Here is a 10,751-nt window from a genome sequence, read left to right on the forward strand (position 1 = left end):
TAAATTTAAAACATAATATAAAAAAGCAAAACATTATTTTTTGTTGCTATATGTAATGTTTTGCTAAATTATGTTGTTAACTAAAACAATAACATAAAAAACACAGCATAACATGTTGTTATCTTGTTTGTTTTATAAAATAAAAAACAAAATAACATAAAAATATAAAACAACACAAAACAGCATTTTGTTGTTTTGTTATCTTTTGTTATATTACGTTTTATTTTGTTTTTATAACATAAAAACAAACCATAACATGTTAAGTTTTGCTGTTATATGTAATGTAACAAAAAACAAAATGTCAACACAACGTATTACACAACACAACAGATAACATCAAGCATAACATTAGTTATGCAGTTGTGTAGAGTGGGATTTTGGACCAATGAGGTTTCACTGTGTGTCCCAGTGCAATGCAATAGAAACAACCAACAATGTGACCAACAAATTTGCCCGGTCACTTATGTAGGCTGGTTAGGACAAAAACCTGCGGTGTGTGTGTGATGTACCTGTATGTGTACGGCCCCATCTCAGTAAGGTGAGGTTTGGCTTCTCCTTTCAGGAAGGCGTCAGGGTTGGTGACATTGAAGAAGAAAAACTGCATGAAGACTGGAGGTGGCGGATTCTTCCATGTGGCAAAAACTTTACTGCCTTCTGTCAGCGTGATCTCCTAAACACACAAAACACACACATCATATCATAGATTCAATAGGGGGGTCCGTTCAGTTTAGAGAGCCAGTTTCCTGAAACCGTATTGTCGCAAATTTGTCGTTCAACCACCTCGGTTAATAGACACAAACACACATGCACACTCTTCAAAAACGGCGCTTTAAATCTCTTGACAAACTAAAACATCTAAATGACATTTGTATATATTTGAAATAAAAAATATCATTGTACTGAATGTCAGCTTGCTTATTTTGCTCAAGATAAGTCCACATGTGATGCAAGAAACTATTCTTGTAACCACAGCTCGAGATCTGTCCTTCCAATCACACAACTGTGTGATGCCGTTTGCGAATGTTCGTTGGAACTGTGGTTTCGGGAAACACGTTCAGCTATGCTGAAAATGACAGAACTTGCGACCCTAGTTGTTAACAAAGTTTTCGGGAAACACACCCCTGATATTCTGAGGCTTTAGCTCATTTCTGTCAGCTTTTTTGTGCTCATTTATGTGATTTGCTCCTCAAACAGAGTATTTTAAAATGTTCTTTTGCAGCACAATGGATCAGAGAAACATAACATCTTAAATTTTACATTATGATATGTTTTATGTAATGTTTTACTGTTATATGTTGCTAAATAGAAAACATTACAAAACAGCAAAACACCTTATCTTTTATGTTGTTATTTATGTTATGTTATTTGTTTCTAAATAAAAACAGCATATAACATGACGTTTTGTTGTTATATGTAATGTTTTGGTGTTTTATGATATTCTCATAACATAAAAAAACAACGAAAAAGCATAACACAACATACAGTCACATGTTAAAGTATATTTTGCTTTATGGTGTTTTATAACAAAAAAACATAACAGCAAAATGTAAAAACAACATTTATGTTATGCTATGTTTTTATATGTCATAAAATATAAAACATAACTCAAAACATGTTATCTTTTGTTATGTTATTTTTATGTTGTCATCTAAAATATAAAACATGTTGTCATATATAATAAAAACATAACACAACATGTTACAGTAAATTTTGCTGTTATGTTTTGTTTTATAATAAAAAACATAACAGCAAAATATATATATATACATAAATATAAATCAACAAAATAAAAAAAATATATAAAATATAAATTTTACGTTAAGCTGTTTTATGTAAAATATATGTTGTAAAATATAAAACAACAGCAAAATGTTATCTTTAGTTACATTATTTTTTTATGATGTTTTATGTTGTTTTCTAAATTATAAACATAACATGATGTTTTGTTGTCATATGTAATGCTTTGCTGTAGTTTATGATTTTTTATAATATAAAACATAACAAAAAACATGTTAAGATAAAATGTTAAGATATCCTTTGCTATGTTTTGTTTTATAACAACATAAAAATACGACATAACATAAAAAACAATGTTACGTTTTGTTATCTTTTGTTTTATGTCGTTTTATTACAACATGTGTTTGTTCAGTTTAGAGACTCAGTCAAATGTTTTGTGGCTTTAGTTCATGTCTGTCAGCTTTGAGCTCATTTATGTGCTCTGCTCCTCAAATGTACGTATAACATTTCAAATGTTCTCTTGCAGGGAAATGGACCAAAAATATACAAGTTTTATGTTGTATTATGTTTTATGTAATGTTTTGCTGTAAAATATAAAACATAACAGCAAAACAACATGCTATTTTATGTCATTCATCACACTAGAAATAGAAGGTAAAACTGAGCACATTGCATTATAGGATACAGTATTTAGGCCATTCAGGTGTCACCTGACCAAATGCGCTACATTATTGCATACTCAAATGTAACATTTCTAAATTCCTCAAATCCTAATGAAGTTCATTCTGCCTCCAGATCAGCAGAACTTCAGCCAAAGAATCAGCAGAAACATGAAGTACAGTATGAAAGATACTCAACCATGATGGTAATTAAGTTGGCTTGAAAAAGCCAACTTACTGATCTACGTCTTAAGCTTATTATTATTCTTCTTAGACTAAATTTCTAAATGCATCTCCTCCTAGACTGTTCAAGCTACAACCACCAAACTCGGACTAGACCTTCAGACTGTTCTGACTTAGTGTGCTATATCTTTTCAGACTGATCCGACTTACGGTTTTCCTAAAAATGCTGATTAAACCTGGAAAAAACTCCCATTGACTTTCATTGAACTGCCTTGGCTGATCTGAACATTCCGTCCAACTGTCAAAATTCAAATTCAAACACACAGACTCAATTAAACTGCCATTCCTATTTCCAAGCCATTTAAACTCATTCAAACTCATTCAAACTCATTCTATCTATCTATCTATCTATCTATCTATCTAAATATAACTCTATCAAACTAAATCTATCTATCTATCTATCTAAATCTAACTCTATCAAACTAAATCTATCTATCTAAATCTAAATCTATCAAACTAAATCTATCTATCTATCTTTCTATCTATCTATCTATTTCTCTTTCTAATCTATCTATCTATCTATCTATCTATCTAATCTATCTATCTATCTATCTATCTATCTATCATCTATCTATTTCTCTTTCTAATCTATCTATCTATCTATCTATCTATCTATCTATCTATCTATCTATCTATCAAACTAAATCTATCTATCTATCTATCTATTTCTCTTTTTAATCTATCTATCTCTATCTATCTATCAAACTAAATCTATCTATCTATCTATCTATCTATCTATCTATCTATCTATCTATCCCTTCTCATCTATCTATCAATCTATCTTTCTTCTCATCTATCACTCATCTATCAATCTATCTATCTATCTATCTTCTCATCTATCACTTCTCATCTATCTCTCTTCTCATCTATCACTTCTCATCTATCTCTCTATCTATCTCTCTATCTATGATCAACTCTCATAGCAACCACCCAAACCAACCTAGCAACCACCCAGAACACCATGGCAACTGCATAGCAACCACACAAATCACCCTGGCATCATCCTAGCAACCAGCCTGGATACAATAGCAACCACATAGCAACACCATGGCAACCACCCCGAGTACCCTAGCAACCGCATAGCAACACCCTAGCAACCGCCCCGAGTACCCTAGCAACCGCATAGCAACACCCTAGCAACCACCCCGAGTACCCTAGCAACAGCATAGCAACACCTTAGCAACCACCCCGAGTACCCTAGCAACACCTTAGCAACCACCCCGAGTACCCTAGCAACACCCTAACAACCACCCCAAGTACCCTAGCAACCGCATAGCAACACCCTAGCAACCACCCGAGTACCCTAGCAACCGCATAGCAACACCTTAGCAACCACCCCGAGTACTATAGCAACCGCATAGCAACACCCTAGCAACCACCCCGAGTACCCTAGCAACCGCATAGCAACACCCTAGCAACCACCCCGAGTACCCTAGCAACAGCATAGCAACACCTTAGCAACCACCCCGAGTACCCTAGCAACACCTTAGCAACCACCCCGAGTACCCTAGCAACACCCTAACAACCACCCCAAGTACCCTAGCAACCGCATAGCAACACCCTAGCAACCACCCGAGTACCCTAGCAACCGCATAGCAACACCTTAGCAACCACCCCGAGTACTATAGCAACCGCATAGCAACACCCTAGCAACCACCCCGAGTACCCTAGCAACCGCATAGCAACACCTTAGCAACCACCCCGAGTACCCTAGCAACACCTTAGCAACCACCCCGAGTACCCTAGCAACCGCATAGCAACACCCTAGCAACCACCCGAGTACCATAGCAACCGCATAGCAACACCTTAGCAACCACCCCGAGTACCATAGCAACCGCATAGCAACACCTTAGCAACCACCCCGAGTACCCTAGCAACTGCATAGCAACACCCTAGCAACCGCATAGCAACACCTTAGCAACCACCCCGAGTACCCTAGCAACTGCATAGCAACACCTTAGCAACCACCCCAAGTACCCTAGCAACTGCATAGCAACACCATAGCAACCAAACAGAGTGCCCTAGCAACCAATTTGCAAAATCTATATCTCTGCATCAGAACATCTTCCAGACATGGGGGTTGGTTTATATTGTCAAGCAGCCTTTGGAGTATCATCACTGGTAGCTGCCAAGCCACTCCCTAGCAACCAAACAGAGTACCCTAGCAACCGTTTTGCAAAATCTATATCTCTGCATCAGTACATCGTAGAGACATGGCGGTTGGCTCTTTTGACTCATGCTAGCAATCTGGACTTCAACATGCTAGCAGTGAATAGCTACATGCTAATAGTGATTAGCTAAGTGCTAAAGTGGGCTAAGAACATGCTAATAACTCTATAAAAACTCCATAGTATCCATCTGTGACAACTACCAATCTATCTATCTATCTAATAAAACTTTCAAACTTCAAACTTTTAAAACTTCTTCAAACTTTCTGGCTATGCTTTTTCAAGCCAACTTAAAGTTTGTCCTCAAACTTTTTTATCTAGTTATTAGATACTCTGTTACCAAACCATCTGAATTCCCCCGCCCATCGCACTGAAAAACGCAACACTCAGATAACCTCTAACCAGCCTGTCCGGCGGGGTGATTGGACCCTTGAGGTGTGTTTGACATTGACCCATTCCCGTTTGCCAGAAAACAGGCCAGCGATCACAAACAGCACAGCTTTAACTTGTGACTCAGGGGTGTTTGTGAAGTTTGATTATCACTGGGGCACAGACCTTAACATATATTTATACAGTACATACACATTGTAGTGGTTCAACAAAAGTCTCTGAGGAGGAACTGTAATTCAGAACTTTACCATATAAAGATAGTCATCTTCTCACTTGGGCAGAAACTCTAAGTAAAGATGTTTAACCATAAACAGTTTACTATATTAATAATTTGAGCACCCATTTCTCACATTTATAAATAGGGATGTTTGCTTGGAAAACAGAACTGACACTAAATTCAACATTTTATAATATCTTTATAATAATTATTATTATAATCAAGTGTTGAAAAGTTGATATAATATAAACCTGATTGAAATTGGACAAATCACAATAATGGTATATTATATTATATTATATTATATTATATTATATTATATTATATTATATTATATTATATACACACGCAGATCAGGCATAACATTACGACAGGTGAAGTGAAAAACACTGATCATCTCTTCATCATGGCACCTGTTAGTGGGTGGATATATTAGGCAGCAAATTAACATTTTATCCTCAAAGTTGATGTGTTAGAAGCAGGAAAAATGGGCAAGCGTAAGGATTTGAGTGAGTTTGACAAGGACCAAATTGTGATGGCTAGACGACTGGGTCAGAGCATCTCCAAAACTGCAGCTCTTGTGGGTGTTCCCGGTCTGCAGTGGTCAGTGTCTATCAAAAGTGCTCCAAGGAAGGAACAGTGGTGACCCGGTGACAGGGTCATGGGCGGCTAAGACTCAGCAAAGGCTGGCCTGTGTGGTCCGATCCAACAGACGAGCTACTGTAGCTCAGATTGCTCAAGAAATTAATGCTGGTTCTGATAGAAAGGTGTCAGAATACACAGTGCATCAGTTTGTTGCGTATGGAGCTGCAGACCAGTCAGGGCGCCCATGCTGACCCCTGTCCACCGCCGAAAGAGCCAACAGTGGACACGTGAGCATCAGAACTGGACCACGGAGAAATGGAAGAAGGTGGCCTGGTCTGATGAATCACGTTTTCTTTTACATCACGTGGATGGCTGGGTGTGTGTGCGTCTCTTACCTGGGGAACACATGGCACCAGGATGCACTATGGGAAGAAGGCAAGCTGGCGGAGGCAGTGTAATGCTTTAGACAATGTTCTGCTGGGAAACCTTGGGTCCTGCCATCCATGTGGATGTTACTTTGCCACGTACCACATACCTAAGCATTGTTGCAGATCATGTACACCCTTTCATGGAAATGTTATTCCCTGGTGGCTGTGGCCTCTTTCAGCAGGATAATGCTCCTGACACAAAGCAGAAATGGTTCAGGAATGGTTTGAGGAGCACAACAAAGAGTTTGAGGTGTTGATTTGGCCTCCAAATTCCCCAGATCTCAATCCATTCGAGCATCTGTGGGATGTGCTGAACAAACAAGTCCAATCCATGGAGGATCTACCTCACAACTTACAGGACTTGAAGGATCTGCTGCTAACATCTTGGTGCAGATACCACAGCACACCTTCAGGGGTCTAGAGGAGTCCATGCCTCGACGGCTCAGGGCAGCAAAAGGGGGACCAACACAATATTATGAAGGTGGTCATTATGTTATGCCTGATATATATATATATATAAAGACTAAATGATCTGTCATAAACCTCACAGAATGACCCATAATGCCTCAGTGTGAATGAATCACTTTTACTGAATGTTCTGATATATCATTCATGGGTTTTTCCAATGGCAGATACTGAGATCAGCAGAGCTGCTGGTATATACCAACCCTTCTGTTGATTGGCCAAGCGAGCAGTTATAGGCTGATCATCTCAAAATGGTTGATTCATATCGGCCTACCTCGTTTCAATGATGTGTCCAATGATAATACTACACAATCTGAACAGACTTACTCAAGTCAAGTCAAGTCAAATTTATTTATATAGCGCTTTTACAATTGGTATTCAACATCTAAACCACATTTAAATTACTAACCTGTCAGCAAAAGTACATTATGAATCTGAAAGCACAATGAGTTTCTTCCCTATTAAACCAATGAAACACACACACATGTGAGGCTGGACTGAATGACCTCTCATTAACACACAAACACACCTCACAGATCACATGACCATCAGCTCACACTCATTCCTGAAATCAACTGGGGCAACATTTCTTTTCTTCAATTCTTTTCTCATGTAAAAATCCAGCAGCCACCAGCCAAGACCTCTAGAAAAAATGCTGAAGTATTCGTCCAGAACAATGACGTGTTTATACTAATCTAAGCTTCACTGCTATTTAACACTCTTTCAATGGCCAAAAGAGTATATTAATTATATGCCAAACTCCAGATTAATTGCATGGTCCCAGCAGGGAAAAACATGCTGAATGCATTTTATTAAATGCAACTAACCATATAGTCGTGCATAGTTAGTAAAATAACCAGAAAACACTTCAGATATGTTTTGGTGCTTATGTCAATGAAAGATACAACTTAGCAAACACCACTAAGTACAATGTTTGTTCTTAACAGACGGATGTGGGGAACAAACTGTTGAGTTTCTCCTCCTCAGGCCTGTACTTTCATCTGTAGTTTGTGGATAGTGTTTGACTATCTGTAGAACTGAAGGAATGAGGTCAGACACAAACCAGAGTCAGACACACTGACGGCCACAGCCACAAACTAAGTGAGTGTACTACTAGTTGCCCAAAAAGTCTTCATAATATCTTAGTGTGACAATAAATTCAGTGCTTTTCTAACTGAGAATAACCATGACCGAAAGATTTTTTTAGAATGTTTTTTAAAGATTCCTTTGAAACTTTTTGGCATAAAGGGTTCTTTAAAATTGAGTCAAGAACCCTTGAGTTCTATTTAGAACCACATTGAAACTTTTTTCCAAGAGTGTTCCTGTCACTTTTGATCAATTTAATGTCCTTGCTAAATAGAAGTATTATTTCTTTTACAAAAAAAATCCCAAACCTTTGAACAGTATCTGATCTATTATTGTGGCATCCATCCATTTCACATTCATCTGCCTCTAAACGACATCCAAAAAAAAAAAAAAAAAACACAAAAACAAAACAAAACAAAACAAAAACAAAACAAAACATGAACCAGAATTCATGCAGATAGTCAAAAGTCTCCAGTGTGAACCATCTGGACAATCAGATACATCTTAGATGGGCAGCATGTGTGTGATTTCCTCTTCCAAACATCTGCTGAACATGACAGCAGATGAAAGCAGAGGTTTATCTGAGGAGTTTGATGTCTCGGATATAATCATCAGACGCCTCTAAACATGGGCGGCTCAAACCGTCTCCATGCCCGGAGTGTCCGACCACTTCAATCAGGACGACCCGCGCAACATTATTCTCAGCTGTGGGCTGAACTTAAGACGGTAAATTGCTACTCTGCTGAAAGAACTTCAACTTACACTAAAATCAGAATTTGCTTGTAGTTTTAGTGCTGCACTGAAAGAAAAATATGGGTAGAAACAACTTTGACTCAGAAATTGCAAGTAAATTTCACTAAATAATTACAAAGAAACAGCAAGTAATGTATGAAAAAAGTTCCCTATAAAGGTCAAATTTAATTGGTATTACTATCTATGTGGAGATATATTAGTCCCCATAACGTAGGGAATACCAGGACCCCCCACACACACACACTCTCACCACTGTGACACACATCACATTCAGAAAACACACAATGTGTTTCCTGTTCCTGCAGCTGATGACATTTACATGCAGTCAGAAAGCATTTGAATGGTTGATTTGACACTAACATTATGTGCAAAAAGGCTTAGATTTCAATACGAAAATGAATAGAATTAGAAGTCAATATGAGTGGTTTATGTTCCTGATGACTTCACAATCTCCTGCTGATCGTTCTCTACTTTGTCTGACAAACGATCATGTGATGTGATTTCTGCAGACGTCACATTTACACGAAGCTCTAAGAGGAAGAAAACACGTGGACGCGGCTGCCGAATGTGGTGAAGACAGAAACACAGAGCACTTGTTACATGTCACTCTCTGATTACACAGAATGAGGCTCTGAGCACATGCTCGACTAACAGCTTGAACACATTCAAGCTTGTTTCCCGCCACTGGATCTTTCAGAAACTGCACTCTAAAAAAATGCTGGGTTGATTCAACGCATGTTTGGGTCAAATATGGACAAATTTAACTGGTGGTTTTCATTCATTAATTAAGTTTTAAACCCAACGGTTAGGTTTGCCCATATTTCACCCAGACATGCACACTAAAAAAGTTATTGTAATATAGTATAGTAATTTTTAAACAATAGTTAGGTTAAATAAAACCGCCCAGCATGATGGGCAAACATTTAACCCAACTGCTGGGTTAAAACAACCCAATCACTGAGTTTGTACATTTTTAACCCAACTTGGTTTGTTTTTAACCAAGCATTTTTTAGAGTGTGGGGTTTGTGAGTTGATGTAATGGTATTAATTTAATTAAAATTAAAATTAAAATAAATAAATAAAAACAATCAAATAAAATACCAAAAAATGAAATAAAAATTAAAATGAATAATTAAAAAAATAAACAATGAATATAAAAATAAATAAATCATAAAAAATTTAAAAATCAGTACAAAATACTTACTAAAGATTATAATAATAAATTAAAATAATCAATATAAAACTTACAAAAAATAAATCATAAAAATATAAAATTATAATTAAACAAAAGAATTATGACTAAGACACAAGCACTAATAAACTTGTGATGAAAACAGACTCTTACTCTCTTCAGCTTGTTGTGGATCAAGGTCTGGAAAACTCCGGACACAAACAGGGCGACTCCTGTGACCAGGAGAAGAGCGCCGAGGATTCCAGACGTGAACATGCAACAGGAGCCTTTCCTCATGATGCAGGTGTAAATAAAGCTGAGGCTGATGGAGCTGAAAGTCTGATTCCACTGCTACAGCAGCTGGACGTGTGTGTGAGTTTCTCCTCCTAAACACACACACACACACACACAGGGTGGAAAGTTCAGCACTTGCAGCAGATTTGCATGAGATAATAAATCAGCTGCTGTGTGTTCACTGCGACTGGCTCCTGTAATAGTATTTGCTCCAGAAGCTCTTCAGAGGAGTAAACGCGATCCAGCGGGTGGCTCAGTATTTGAATGAATGAGTGCAGTGTGGAGGGAAGAACGTCACCGAGAGTGGGAGGGAACTGAGAGAGAGAGAGAGAGAAAGAGAGAGAGTGTGTGTAGGAGGGTCTGTGTTTAGATTTTTATGCATGGATCAAGGTGACCGACTGTTTTAGTGCTTCAGCCAGATTTAACTGGACCTTCTGTTGTGTGTAAATTCACAACTCACATTCAGATCACATTTCACCACCAAAATCAAAAACAAACTCTAAAAAGATGTTTTGCAAATAATATTTGTGATTTTTTTTCTTATAAACATTCTTA

General features: G+C 37.6%; 1 protein-coding gene across 1 annotated transcript in view; it reads right to left on the minus strand.

Moving 5' to 3' along the window:
- The window catches only part of scarb2b (scavenger receptor class B, member 2b), a 32,578-nt gene extending 22,116 nt beyond the window's left edge, over nucleotides 1-10,462 (minus strand). The window contains exons 1-2 of the mRNA XM_067375841.1: nucleotides 10,077-10,462; nucleotides 510-670 (exon numbers count right to left, since the gene is read on the minus strand). Coding sequence (XP_067231942.1) covers nucleotides 510-670; nucleotides 10,077-10,199 — 284 coding nt within the window. The 5' untranslated portion in view covers nucleotides 10,200-10,462. The remainder of the gene's footprint in view (nucleotides 1-509; nucleotides 671-10,076) is intronic.
- Between the last annotated feature and the right edge of the window lie 289 nt (nucleotides 10,463-10,751).

This window comes from Chanodichthys erythropterus, chromosome 22, assembly GCF_024489055.1.
Source record: "Chanodichthys erythropterus isolate Z2021 chromosome 22, ASM2448905v1, whole genome shotgun sequence".
Lineage (NCBI taxonomy): Eukaryota > Metazoa > Chordata > Actinopteri > Cypriniformes > Xenocyprididae > Chanodichthys > Chanodichthys erythropterus.